The sequence below is a fragment of the Montipora foliosa genome, chromosome 5, assembly GCF_036669935.1.
Source record: "Montipora foliosa isolate CH-2021 chromosome 5, ASM3666993v2, whole genome shotgun sequence".
Lineage (NCBI taxonomy): Eukaryota > Metazoa > Cnidaria > Anthozoa > Scleractinia > Acroporidae > Montipora > Montipora foliosa.
Window position 1 is genome coordinate 31,626,919 of NC_090873.1, and position 15,000 is coordinate 31,641,918.

The 15,000-nt window shown below is 39.5% G+C and overlaps 2 protein-coding genes across 7 annotated transcripts in view; both read left to right on the top strand.

Annotated features, from left to right (window-relative positions):
* Positions 1-3,425, top strand: part of LOC138003962 (uncharacterized) — a 48,362-nt gene extending 44,937 nt beyond the window's left edge. For 3 of the 6 annotated variants that reach the window (XM_068850291.1, XM_068850293.1, XM_068850294.1), the window contains 3 exons: positions 613-709; positions 792-891; positions 1,618-3,425. In XM_068850291.1, coding sequence (XP_068706392.1) covers positions 613-709; positions 792-891; positions 1,618-1,623 — 203 coding nt within the window. In that variant the 3' untranslated portion in view covers positions 1,624-3,425. Of the gene's footprint in view, positions 710-791; positions 892-1,617 lie in introns of those variants that run through there. The other 3 variants (XR_011123708.1, XR_011123710.1, XR_011123709.1) reach the window with 3 other exon arrangements.
* A 640-nt stretch (positions 3,426-4,065) lies between these two features.
* The window catches only part of LOC138002598 (inactive tyrosine-protein kinase transmembrane receptor ROR1-like), a 20,658-nt gene continuing 9,723 nt past the window's right edge, over positions 4,066-15,000 (top strand). The window contains exons 1-5 of the mRNA XM_068848610.1: positions 4,066-4,144; positions 7,518-7,618; positions 8,155-8,200; positions 8,810-9,270; positions 11,072-11,092. Coding sequence (XP_068704711.1) covers positions 7,537-7,618; positions 8,155-8,200; positions 8,810-9,270; positions 11,072-11,092 — 610 coding nt within the window. The 5' untranslated portion in view covers positions 4,066-4,144; positions 7,518-7,536. The remainder of the gene's footprint in view (positions 4,145-7,517; positions 7,619-8,154; positions 8,201-8,809; positions 9,271-11,071; positions 11,093-15,000) is intronic.

A 15,000-nucleotide genomic window follows, 5' to 3' on the forward strand; every position in this document is an offset into this window, starting at 1 on the left:
AATTAATTGTATTTTCCCCCTCAACATCCCATAATGGTTATGACTAGAGTGGATACTCCAAAATAAAGTGAGAGAGTTAGTTTTGTCGGTACATAAAGTACCAAACGTTCTTACTAAAGTTAATGTCTCAAGAACAATTTATGAAAGCTAACCATTTCGAGTCAGCGCTTAACCCTAATCACTAAGATCAGTACCTTACCCAGCAGTTATTCTTTGCCTAACAGAGTGTGGTTTATCTGCCGAAGCGGGTTAACACTAAGGTTTTCAGATATTAACACGTAACATTCCCAAATGTTACATCTCTATATGTATCACGAAGCGTCTCACCTTATTTCGAGTATCGATTCCTTCCAGTCATAACCATCCCATAAATAATAGTTAATAGCTATTGCAACAATATAATTCAAAGTGGCCGCCGTATCGTCGAGGTAGTCTATTTCTCAAATGCCTTCTACCAGCGGCCTTTCCCACCCCACCCAACAAAATATTGTTCCACAAGAAGTGCAAATAACCCAACCCTGTGTCACCAGTGCATGGTTTTGGAGTAGTGGTAGTTTTCAGTACTCATTGTTGTTATTTCTATTTTGTTTTTTTTTTTATTCTTTCTTTGAGGAAAATTGCCTTATTCGGCTTTGAAAGGCCTCGAGATTTTGGAATTCTTAAAATCCGGACAAAGGCTGAAGCAACCAGAAGGGTGCTCAGATGACACGTAAATATACCAGTTACTTTTGTGATTGTGGAACAGAAGCTCCCTCAAAGTCTAATGCTAACTTGACATTTCTTTTTTTAAGCTATCAGATAATGCTGTCTTGTTGGAAGCAAGATCCCTTACAACGTCCTTCGTTTGGCGAGCTTGTAAAGATATTTGACCAGAAGTTGCAAACAAATAGCGTAAGTGATTAAAATTAATTTTTACCATACTCGAACATTTCTAGTTCGGTTTTACTCTTGACACACAAGGCGCAGAAACTGGTTTCGTGGTGACGCGATGCTGAAATCATACAAATAAGAGGCTACACATAGTCTACATTTTGTTCGACATCAATTAAGCTGGCATTTGCTCCAAACCTCAACGGCCTCAGATGCTTGTGTGAACTTAGTAAAATATCGCCGCCTTAGATAATGAGAGTAGAAAGTTAAGTCTCCAAATTGTGCCATTCTCTAGCAGTTTATCGTTAAAAAAAACAGAAACGTTTTCGTCGTCAAAACCAGTGAAATTTGTTGATTTCTCGTTGTTTTGTGGATTACGGCAAAAAAATGCACTCAAATGCTTGCTGCACGTGCAGAACGATTATTTTTCCTTCCTTAACCAATGATATTCTTGCTTTGTGGCGTTATCGCTGCGGTAGCCGTCGTCGTTGCTAAAAGAACGTCCCTACTAGTCACAGCTATTCAAGATGCATGGCGGGGCCCAGGAAATCTGAAAACCAAAACATGTCAAAGGCGTGTCTTTAAAGGTTACTTCTTTCAGATTACAATCGCTTTCATTGGAAAAATGTTCGAACAAGTTTTATTGTAAACATTATGTTCCGTGGTTTAAAGTTATTTTTCTGGTTTTAATGGTGGTTTCCTTTAAATTAAATGTAAGGGTTCAATAATTTCTTTCTTCTCGTTTAGGTATAAAGAGTTGGAACAAAGCAGTGCCTTGATTGAGACGGACGGCTTGAGTACACTAAAGTATATTCTGACAGACTATCAGGAAAGGCCGTGCTACACAATTATGTCTGTGAATGAATTTCGAGTTGAGCTGTTGACGAAACTTCTCAGAGATTCTGCCTGCCTTTATTTTACGTCTGTTCAGTCTTTGGCGTTATTGAACGCTTCATTTCTTTCTTTGAGCTCCTGATTGAGAATTCTATCGCGGTTGTGTATCATCTTTCCACCATCTCAATCTTTCACAATTGTTTTTTTCGCTCTTCAGTTGTTCCCTGCGGCGTTAGACGAACAAGTGGCGAAGCCGCCAGTCCCAGGCTACTGCCATCAATCGCGCATGTCAGTAGTCTTATAAGATAAACGATGGACCGAGTAGATTTATCGTGTCTTTAAATTTTGACAACAAATGAACAAAAACCAAGATCTTAAGTGACAGTTATATTTCGGTATAAGTTAACAGAACAGGCAGAGTTCCCCGCTGGATTTTAATCCATTGTTAAGTGATGGCAATTGCCTGTTTACATGAGTGTACCTCTTGTTACTATTTAAGCTCCTAATTTTTGAATGCATTTTCAGTCTGATTATGGTATAGTTTATACCGAAATAAAACTGTCACTTAAGATCTTGGTTTTTGTTCATTTGCTGTCAAAATTTAAAGACACGATGAATCTACTCGGTCTATCGTTTATCTTATATGTCCTGAAATTATCATGAGGTTCTGGCTTTCAGTAAAGTCTCCTGGGTTGAATTCCAAAATGTCAGGGCATAACTATGGTCAGGGTTAAACAAATGGCATTCATGTAAAGCAGTTTTTATGTTTTAGTTTGTTTTATTGTTTTTGAAATATTAGATTGCATTTAGTTCTTACGTTAAATTAATGGTCACAAGATGACCCGCGTTAAGGAAGTTACTTTTCTCGGAGTTATTTTGGATGAAAACCTTTCATGGAAGCCACATATCTCACATATTGCTTGCAAAATTTCTAAATCTATTGGTATTATTGGTAGATCAAGTCCTTGTCTCACTAAGCTTGACTTGAAAACGTTGTATTATTCGTTACTTTACCCTTATTTTCAATATTGTATTATAGTTTGGGGTACAACATACCCTACTAAGCTTAATCGTCTTATTTTGCTACAAAAGCGTATTGTTAATGAGAAGCCTTTTGATGCGCATACTGATCCATTATTTAGAGATTTAAAATTCCTTAAGTTTGTAGATATTTATTCTTTGCACCTAGGTAAACTTATGTATTCTTATAATAATAACTTACTTCCTCCTTTTAGCAATTTTTTTTTACGTACGAATCAGGTTCATAACTATAATACTCGTGGTTCTAGCCGATTATATATACCATTTTGCCGTACTAATATAAGGAAATGTTCCATCATTTACCAAGGCCCAGTCTTCTTCAATACGTTATGCTCTGACTTTCGAAATGCTCATTCATTATATTCTTTTCAGTCTAAGATTGAAGCGTATCTCTTGTCATGTTATTAATCAGATTCTGATGTCTTTCCCTTCTTGTTCTTGTTACTAGTGTAAAATAAGGAAAATATCGTGTTATGTGTAATGGTAATTTAATTAAGCAATCTCTTTAGTCCATCTATCCATGTAAGCTCTTTCTGATTTGTATTCTTTTATCTAACGAGGAGGCCCAGGTCCTATAAGCCCCATGGTTTCTTCTGGGCTCCCTAAGAATTGAATTGCCATGTGATAATTTCTTTTTTATATACTAAACTTGGTAATGTATTGTGGCTAAATAAACTGAACTGAACGTTTTGTAACTGATGAATTTACCGTTTAACATACAAACATACATATAAGATGACACCAATGCAAGGAGAGTAGCCCGTCATATCTGTTACGGAAATACGAGTTAAACCTAGGGGAGGGAAAAAACAAAATTTAATTTATCCTTGTGATTTTTGTGTGTAACATTGGCAATAATGAGACGAAATAGAATTTGCAGATCGGGGTATAAATAGATCTTAGGTGCTCCCACTCAAGCAGAAACGATTTCCCCATATTTTTAGCCGTTTCAGCGACAAAGGAAGTTCCTTATACTGTCATGTCTGGTTCGAGTTGTGAATCGAACAATCGGCTTACCCCCTATCGTGTGAAGAACAGTACTCGTTTACTGATTTAGCCTAAGTGCTCGTTTCAGTGATTAGGCTTAAACTCTCTTTTACCATTTTAGCTTTCATTTTACGGTTCGGTTAACTACACTTTTCACGAGTTCGTGTGAAGAAAATAGTACTCGATTACTGATCACAATTGATTGGTACTTGAATAAATTTCATACTTCAAGTTAAATTTATTAGTCTCTGCGTACCGCATTGCCAGCTACGCAGAACTTTGTTCGAGTGGCAGGGTATTCTGCTGTTAGAACAATCTAAGCGGAAAACAACCGCGAACGCGAAAAAAAGGCGACAAGAAGTGAAACGAAAACAAAACCTTGGTAACATTCCTGTAGCTTGAAGTTTAAGAGGTAATTTCTGTTGTAACACTGATTGATGAGTTAATTTTTACCTAATCTGACGGGCAATTATGAAACTGTCTCGACATACAGCTCAGTGCGGAGTTAAAGAGAAAAAAACGCTATATGGGCTTTAGTTGTATCAGTGCTTAAAGGGAGACCCGGCCCTATTAAAAATTCGCTCACTTCTTTTCACAGGGCATTACATGGCCGTTTTTTTATACTAGAGACGCATCGTTCAAGACGCGCACCGAAAGATAGTTTGTTTAGACGGATAATTCGACTCTATTATAAAAACGGCCAATGATTTATCACATTCAGTGCTGTCTTAGTTTACTAAAGTTGATATCAGTCGTCATTACACAAGGACGCACTGGTAATTAGCTTTCCATATTTCTCATCAGTAAACACTCCTGATATCCCGTGCGACTGACCTCATGCGTTGATAATTTGTTATTCAAGTTATAGAATTGCTATAATTTGCATGATGACTGTGGCTCAAGGAAATGGAAAGCCGTTGCTCCTCTCAGATCTTCATTATCATCAAATTCTTGGATATGGATTCAATATTTCTTCTTTGATAAATGGGAATGTAATTTTTTTCTTCATGACGGAAAGGCAATGAGCTAAAAAAAGGTTTTAATAACCCTTTCCCTCCTGGGAATGATAATTACAGATTTTACTCTGTCTAATACCAGACCGGCGATTTTACTCGTCAATGGGGGCCGTCTTAATTATGAGTGAATGGGCTAATATATAAACCCGAAAGTAACAATTCAAACAGAAATTCACAATGACTGCAAATTTCTCGCTAGCTCATTGGTTAATTTTTATTGACAGACACATAAATTTATAATTTATGCGAGGATGACGTGACATTGCTTGCGTCAGATTTCTCGCATTTTTGTCTCGTGTTCTTCTCATGTTTTGACTTAATTTTTGACCCCTCTACCTTTTTGTTATTGCAATAACTCGGCTATTGCCTCGTGGATCCACAGCTATTTTGACAATGTTGTAACGAGATTCATGATCAATAACAGAACAGACGCATGAAATAGCATGGTTGCCTTTTGTCGGTTGTGATTTTGGCCATGCAGTTGACTGTTTCCAAAGCGCGGAAAAATACAACCAGACGCAAGCGAGTGAGATTTAAACCCGGCCTAACCGCATCCAAATCATTAAATGAATGTGTCTTAAGGCCCGAGAAAACGGCTTCAACAGTTTCTTCAACATCCGTTCGATTTTGTTGAACAGCGATGTTGAAAAACCATTTGCCCTCTCCCCCTCCTCCCCCTTTCAAACGTGTTGAAACATGTTGAATCGATGTTGAAATCGATTGCATACTGTATAGCCGCGCGCTATACGCACTCAAATGTCTGAACACGGGTACGGACATAAACTTCAAATGATTTACTCGGCCGTTCTCGAAAACACAGTGTGCGACTTACGTTACAAAACAACGACTCAACATACTAAAAAAGAAAAAAATTCCGTAAACTCTGTACACACGTTAACTATTTACAACTTGAAATTGACCCAGTTCTAGACGGTTTTATTGAGGAAAAGGCACTAAGTTAACTCAACATCTCGCAGTACACACCCAAACCTGCAACCTCCCCCAAATTTGAATTAAACTTAAGGTACAATTTATAGGAAAACTAGTGGGACAAAAATTTACAAGTGTTACGCGAAAACAATGCCAACTAATTGCGAGACTAACACAAAGGCAACACCAAGAAAAAACTACCAAAAGAGTACAATAAACTACAGAAAAACCTCTACAAAACTAACGAGGCGGAAAATAAACATATAAATTAAAAAGCGTTCACACACAGACCATGTCAGGTGTTTTTGCATCGTTCGATACTTATGAGTACTTATGTGACGGGAATGCGTATTTGATCGACTCTCAACGTTTAAATGCGTATCAGAAACAAACCAGACAAGTAATCGAAGTTCTCCGACACTGTTTTTTAGAGAAAGGTGTCGAGAAGACATAGCAGCATTTACTGAATGCGTTCTCTCGCCCAAATCTTACCGGAAACGAACTTGGTTGGAAAACCTTTGTACTTTCGGAAATCAGGCGATGTATTCGGAAAACGTTGATTTTTTTTTTAATAATGAAATCTTCGTAATCTACATTTCCTAAGCTTTCACAAAATATCTAATTTATTGGGGTCTGCGTCAAACGTCGGCCCACAAAGCAGCGCCAACAAATAATGGTCATTTCATTTGGGGTACAGTGGTACCTTAAATCTGTGAGGACAAAAAAAATACGTCCTCGACTGTTCATTTCGAATCGCTGAGCGCCTTCTCCTTCCTTGAAAAAAAAATCCTCTGGCATCCAACGTGTGATTACAACGGACAGGCTAAATAATTATTTAAATGCTAAGTTCTGTAACCTGAACAGAAAATTTCATGTGCAGACAATTCGAGTAAACACAAACAGTGATACTTAAGAATTGAAAAAAAACATAGCGTCCTACGAGTGACGTGTCTTGAGGAACGTGTGTTTCAATGAATGTACACTGCAGGTCTCATGTTTACGGTCAGGTGGTCTTCTTTACGTCATAAGAATACTTGAGGAATACAAAAGAAAAAAATGATTTCCTGTCTTTGATAATATGTTGGTTATACCCTCTGTTCAACCTCTAATCAAATTATGGAAACATATATAATACACAATATTAAATTCATTCAATTAGCAGATGAAATTTTGACAACCCGCTGTGTATAGAGTGTAGTCCCACCTTAAAAACACACATCACTAGTGATGTGTGTTCGGGGAAACATATATTGCGTGAGTCGTTAAAGAATCTACACAATTCGAAAAGACTAGCGAAGGGAATTCCCGTTGATATGGGGCTCTTACCATTTGCACCGAAAGTCCTTTTAAAAAATTCTAACAAGAATTGTGATTGGTCGATTTTATCCTGCTTTAGGAGAGTACAGATGAACTGCTGACTCCACTCGCAGGATTTGGAAAATAGAGTATTAGCCGAATGCTTCAGGAAATTAAGAAATTCTTTATTACAAACAAGTAAAGAAGCCTCGTCTGTGATCTGTTCTTTTGTAAAGCATTTTTTAAGAAGGGGATAGAGCACTCAAAATGTAACGAAAACACTCCACTACGTTTCGTGTTTTCCCTACACTTCTTTAGTGCAGCATCTTCTTTGTTGTGTGCTAAAGAACGAATGGTGCAAAATATTATGTGGTCTCCCTAAGTTGTGCAAAGAAAAGGAAGAACCTGCACGCACGGAAATTTCAACACTAGACAAGAATGAGTGCTGAGGCAGATTCGACTTAGTATCACCGGCCTCCTTAGAATACATCGGTTAAATATATGTTACAATTTTTGTTTAAAAAGACAGTTGCTTTTTTATAGATTGACAAGATAAGCCACTATGTGCCCTGTAAACAAGGAAGAATATTTATCCCGAAGAATCCCGCTCATAGCATATATGTTTGCTACTTTAATCCTTGAAGGTAATTGCAATTGTTTGCGCAAACCACAAACTATGTCATCGTCCACATAAATCTCCAATAATGCAGATCCTGTGGCTCATTTTTGAAGTGAAGCCGCCAAAACTTGTCGGTGGATTGAACTTCACATTCCCTTTTGTCGCCTGCATGAATTATTAACTCCAATCAATCTTGCAAACCTCACAAGAGCCACGCTGATAATCTGCCATTCTCGCGGCTTATTTCGCATTGAATTTATACAGAGGCAAAGAACAAATCGAGGTAGAATCAAACAAGATGTGCAGCTGGAGTACACCCTGGTGTAGCACCCCAGCAGTAATGATTAAAAACACAAACGTTTCGCGATCATCGCTCTCTTGAAGGGCTAACGCCCGAGACGTCAAAGAATGATATATCTCTTTATTCCAAAATCCATTAGGATTAGTCCTTAGTTAGTGTTAGATCATTAATCAATTCTGGCACCGGTATCTTTTTTTTTCCTTGCGGATAATTCTAAGCTGCGCTTGTGTTGACTTCAAATTTAACGTTTTTTTTTTCAGTGTTTGCGACCAATGAAACAAGCGTAAACATGAACAACAGTTCAAGGTAAGTGAACACACGACTCGTATGAACAGGAATTGTTTTTTGTTTATCTTGGTTATTTCTAATCCAAGTTGTTGATACTCTTTTCAATTCTCAACATGGATGACAAAAATTTACCTTTTTCCAAGACAGGAGAAAAGGTTATTGTAACTATGATTCTGATGCAAGTCGTGTAAGTAGTGCTACTAGTGCTACTATGACCAAAAGACAATTTTTATTTCTCTTTGGATTTTAAAACTATGTTAACTAAACAGTCGCTGATCGATCGAAGTTTTAAGCCTTGATTTCAAAAAGACACTTATTTATTTTAAATGAAATTTTCCTGTTTAATGGTCCGCCATTGCTAACTTTAAAATCTTGAGGGAGCTGGATCGAGGAGAAAATGACGTCAAAGACTTAATAATTACTACTTTAGTTGGCGATGACAAACTTTGTCGTCGCCGTCTTGTCGGATTTTTTAGCTATTTGTAGTTGCGAAAACTTGATTAGTTTTTTGTTATCGACAACTAAAATGTAGTCGATAACAACTTGCCTCGTCTGTGGAGTTCCTAAATCATAACTTTGGGAGGGTCGATAATGTTATTTTAATACTAGAACCTCTTCTTTCTGTAGGTGCATTCAAGCGGTACCTGCCGTAAGCGAGTTTGCAAGAAACAACTCTTGCATCTTCTACAAATACACACTAGACGGATTCTGCAAAGACATAATCACAAGCTTGTATGTATTTGGTGATCAAAGGACAATAGCTCATGGCGAAAACCAAATAAATGCATTGCAGTTTTACTATAGGTTCCTTACAATTGGGCAAAAGTGCGCTCCACTATTGATAGATTTGTACTGTCGTTATCATTTTCCACCATGTGATACCACTCTAGAAAAGCCTCGAAAGCGAGGGATTTGTCGTAGGAGCTGCAACCATGTGCTTGACGTTCTGTGCGCAAGAGAGATGGACCTTGTCAGGCAAGAAGCAATAACATTGCCAGGTTTTGATCATGACATGATAAATTGCTCGACTTACCCCGTTGCCAGTGGAGGGGAAGGACCAGAATGCTATCAGTTCAGTTCACTACCAGGTACGTGAGTTCATTATCACAGCTGTGGTCTGGAGAAAAAAAAGTCTCTGCTTACGAGCCAGAAGGCTCATCGGGCCGGCGCTTATCTCCGGTTTCTGTAGCATGAAGCGACTAGGAGTATTTATACTCCCCCCTGGATGGGATGCTAGTCCATCGCAGGGTTACCCCCAGCATTACGCCGGTACCCATTTATACACCTGGGTGGAGAGAGGCACCGTGAGAGTAAAGTGTCTTGCCCAAGAACACAACACAACGTCCCCGGCCAGGCCCCGAACCCAGCCCACTCGATCCGGTGTCGAGCACACTAACCATGAGGCCACCGCGCCTCCCTGTGGTCTGGAGAAGGATCCAACAATTTCCAACATTTTTGTTCCAGTACTGAAAGAAGGTTGTTGAATGCTGTTAGCTGTGCCAGCAGCAGATTTCAGCAATGTTTGCCAAACATTGTAGGACGGTGTTGACAGTGGTGTTCAAAAGTATCCAATAACTCTGAACAATGTTGGTACTTGGCACGCAATGCATTCATCTCCACTGAAACCTTGCTGCGTAACGCGCCTATGTGTCCTCAACATTGTTGCAGGAGCTATGCAAACATTACTGTTCTACGATTTGGCAACTACTGAACAAACTGGAATAAGTCATATGTATCACAAAAATTGGGTTCTATGAAAGGAGCTGATAAAGGTATACCCTAGGAGTTATGGGTGCGGAAATTGCAATAAAATATGTCAGTCAGACGGGTAATGAGAATGAAGAAAAAGTGGTGCGTTTTGAGTCTCTGATCATTTTCAATGCCTAACATTACCTCGCACAGAATACCTATTGTTCTCGGGACATTTACTCGCAGTGTAGTCAAAATAGGCCATTTTCGAAATATCAAATATTCAATTTGATAGTGAGGCAGCGAGGACAAAAACACTAGAAACACATTGGAATAGATGTGAAGAATATTTACATATCATCCACTGTCCTTTATCTTTGTCCTCTAAACCTCTCTTTCAAGCTAAATTAGCGGTCAAGCGTGACTAGAGTGGCTATGATTGGTTAAAAATCACGTGCGCTTTCTCTTACAGGGAATAACTGCCTTGATCATTAACTTGTCAGGGCAGAGTTAAGAAACAAGAGACCTTCCAGGTCATTGTTTTCTCTGACTTTTTGAACGCGACAAACAAACGCAATGACTATTTTCAATGTCTCAAAATGCCGGCTTTGTGACTCCCGCTTAAGATTCACTTATTTATCAGAAATAACTGATCGAAAGAGGCACTCCGTTTCTAGTTTCTTCGAAACATAAACAAAAACAAAAAAACTGCATTTGTCGGACAACGTCGTCTTACGGGCAAAGGACAGACTGAAATTACCTCTTTGCGAGAAAATTTAAGAAAATGTCAAGCATCGGCCGTAAGTCGATTCGTTACTTAACGGAGAGAAATAAGCGAGATTAAAATTGCAATTGTTGGCCTGAAGTTGTGCACAAACGCGTATAGGTAGTTTGCAACCAATCTCTAGTGACACATATGACAATGCTGCAATATGCAATTGCTGGTGGACGAACAAAAGGAGCTAATGAGAGACCATTTGTTTTCGTCCACCAACATGGCGGCGATGACGTAACGTGAAAACCACCTATTTGTGGTGCTGTGTATATCATTAAAAAAGAAGCCCAAGCAAAATAAGCTTGCCTCTTTCAGTTATCCAGAACATCCTCAAATTCCCCCATATCTTCCGTGCTGTGGTTTTTTTTTTCTTATAGAACTTTGAAATAAAACTATAAATGTTAATTATATGTTTTCATTCGCAGATGACGATACCAGAAGCACAGGTATGCAGAAAACCTTTTAGACATTTTTTATGCCGTCACAAGCCCACTGTGATTTGTTGTCTAAGGGATCTTTTTTTTGCCAGTACTGGCCGGTCAGACCCGTCAGTTTGCAAAGAAAATACACGAATTTGAAGGAACACTTGCATGATAATCCCACGCATTCTTCTGTGGGAGTAGAAATCATCCGCGAAGTGTCTTGATTTGAAAGCATTGTAGAGTCAAATTGAAAGCGTCCTAACTCTTGTGCCTTCATACAGTGACGACGGTGTGGAAATCAATGTAGGATTGCAAACAAGGCCTTGCACGACAGACATTTAACTTTCATTCGACGCCGTCGCAACACAAAAGTCTGATATTCTCGCGTAAAAATTTCGGGTGCCTTTGGTTTCTCAAAAAACTACTGTAGGTGCCTTTGGTTTCAATTCTGTCTACCGTTGAAATCTCACACAAGTGTACAGGCCCTTTAATTTATATACATTCCACGAAGTGCCATCTATCCACTGGATAGCTACTAATGTGTACGATGGCGCCATCCACCCTTTGAACTCATTTTCCAAGCAGCTCTCCGAAAATGATTCCTGCAGAAATCATTTGCAAAAAATAGCTACGCAATGCGTACATGTGTGGGCTTTGCTGCTTTTCCCAAACGGTCAATCACATTTGCATCTCATCCCCTCAGCCTTTCCCAATACTCCCCCCTCCCCCCCCACTTTTTTATATTTTTCTCTTCACCTGTCCATCAAAGTGTTTTTATTTAGACTTTGAACCCCTCTAATATTGGTTTGTTTCCAGGGAAATATGCTAAGACCTCCAATACGGTATTAAGCATGCAAAATACACAAGTGAATTTTGATTGTAAAAAAGCGCCATACTTCGTACCCTGCGAGCAGAGTCTCTTCGATCTTCCTAGATAAGTCGGGAAGAGGAAGAAGACTCTGCCAGCCGCCTCCATTTTCTTTGATTTGCCGCTCATTCAAAGAATTAAAGGAGTCAGTCCGGTTAGAAACCAGTTGTACCGGTTTCAGCCGAGAACGCATGCGCTTTGCTAGAAATTGCTGACTAAATAGGTGCCCGCGTTTCATTGTTCATGGTTGTCGTTTCTCCCTGGAAAGAAGTTTTTGAAAAGGTTGAGAACATTGATCTGGGTAAAGTTAATTCTTGTGAAATAAGCAGTCTCACGCAACACCAGTCAAAGGCACTACTTAATCTTCTATGTGGCAAGATTCGTTTTTTCGTTTACCTACCGGCCATGGGAAGTTGCTGATTTATCAATTTTGCCCTATTGTTGTCAAAGAACTTACCTCTATCGGATTGGGACCGACCGACCTATTAGTAGTTTTTGTTTCCCTAATTCTATCTCATAAACCGTAACCTCCGGTACTGACATGAAGAACGAACCTAGTCTGCCGGGAGTGACGTCACAATCATTGAACCGTAACTGCTTGAAGGGAGTTGATGTGTTTTTAATCGCTTCGTGTTCTGTCAAAAAGTTTGCTTTTTTTCCGCTGTCACAGGTAAGTGTTTTTTCCTTTTTCCCTTTACTTTTCTTTGCTGGAGGTGAATCGAGTTTTGTACGAGTTACTTGTTTCTATTTAGTCTAGAATGACCTTGTTATGGCGTTCTTTGATACCGAATTGGTGAACACGTGTGTCCGCCATTTTGGAAACTCTTCGCCTCCAGTTGTGGTATTTAGCCTTCGAGGCCTCCTCTGACGTTGCTATTTTGTCGTTGGACGGAAATTCTCTTATTTGAGTTTGTAAAATACGTATGAAAGGTGAAGTGAACTATATAATAGTCACGTTTATGGAAAATTCACCTAGAATGACCTCGTGTAGGCATTCGCATTAGTACCACGTAGCGCCTGTTTGCCAGCTTGAACCGTACGAATACCATTGTACGGTACATTTCAAAGGAGAAGTGATCTATTTTATAGTCACATTTATCACAAGTTCACCTAGAATAACGTTGTTGAGGCGTTCACCATTCATGTTGTTATCTAGTGGAGGCGCTTTACAGCCTGAAGGCCAGCCAAAGAGCGGTGTGCAATCCTGATTAGGAGAGAGTGTATAACAATATTCATGTGGCTGTGACCTCCTTAGGCATCCCTAAAAGCAGACCTGGGATCTGGTCGCCATGAGGCAAACCTTGGTAGCTGAGCAGTGAGAGCTGTGGTATCCAAATCAGTGCTTAATGAGAAAATGTCTGGCAAAGCCTATCAAACAGCTCAAGGTTAAACTGCATTAAATGATCTGAACGATGCATCTACGTTAGCAGAGCCTGCAGTAGCCTGCTTTTAGCTTCTGTTAGATCATGATCGAGGCAAATGACTCCATTGTGGGCACTTAAAAGCCTAAAGACCAGCCAGAGAGTGGTCTGCTTTCCTCTATAATTGTTGAACAGGCTTCATTGAATCAAACCGCCTTTTGGCCGATCTTAAACATAGTAACGGCAGTTTTGTCGACTGACGCTGCCTATCAATTTGATACTAGTTATGCCTGTTAGGCTGACGAAGTTAATCGAGATAATCGAGGGAAGGAGGTACCCTTATTAAGCGATTTGACTCTCAGGGGACAGAAGTGCGGTACCGTAGCAGCCAGTTGTTTCTTGTCACTGCTGTCAAGGATCCTAAAGTCATTGGAAATGATGTCAGAGATTGCTGTAAAATTATGTCTGTAGGTAATCCACCAGGAACAAAGTGTGACAATAATGAAATGCGACTGCACACCAAAGAATGGCAAGGTATTCATACTAATGTGTGAACGTAGTATCTCAGTGGAATGAAATCCCTGGTTAAGCCTATTGTGTAAAGGTTTTGATCCACACAAGTCACATTGTTAGCTCCTTCTGAGCGAAAGCATCTTTAATGTTCATCAGTACTTTGTTATGTCTAGGACGTTTTCTCAAGCTAGAGGAACTTTGTGTGATCCAAGATCACTGCATGAACTCGGGGAACGCTTTGCCTATTTTACCAACTTGGGTGGATGGCCCGTACTGATGTTTCATTTTGAGACCTACAATGCAGCTGTTAGCTTTCGGCATTTTAAGTTGGATGCAGTCAACGCAGTCCTTATTTTGCCTACCCCGTGGGGAGCTTATTTGGCCTTCTTAGTTTTTAGAACTCGCCTATTATGCTTGTCTCGTTGCCTTAAACCACAGGAAATTCTTTCAGTTTCCTTTCTAGAGCAGCTCTATGAATGTAAGTCCTTACTCACGAGTTTGACTTCTGTTCCCTGGGAATTTTCACCAAGGTTATGGAACATCCCCTGGCGGTCCTTAGGCATAAGGGACTTTAAGTGAGTTGCTTCTCTGGTAGTTGGTTTATATTGCAGGGAAAGGATGTTCTTGGTTGCTTTCACGCTATGTGAAAGTCAGTTCAATTATCATTAAAACTGTTTTGACCCCCACAATCGAAAGGGAATCACTTTCTTGGTTCTCACTCTAGATTCTGACTTGATGAGGGTGTAACTATCCGATAAAGCTGAAACTCTTGTGTTTCGAAGCTTTCAGTGAGAAGGAGTTTACTATTCGCTTTGTTGTTCAGATTATCAGAAAGGTATTGTCTATCACTACCAGGGGTCCAATTTGGGAAATGACATTACCGTTATTTAGACGGGATAAATTTCTAGCCGTGGCCCATAATACTGGGGATTATGATGCCCTCGTGTCTTTATTTTGCTCAGCTAGGGCACTGAGTTATAAATGTGGGTTGAGAATGTCCCCCACGCGTTTCGTTACATTGATCATCCACTAGTGGCTTATATTTTTCAAACTGATGTGAGTGCTAGTGGCTGGGGCATTACCTGTGCAACTAATGTTTCTTGCAGTCTCGGGAGCAGGAATCGCAGCACAGTAATTCTAATTCCCAAATGTTTGGTAAGATAGAGCCCGACCAGGCCAAGGTATCTTAG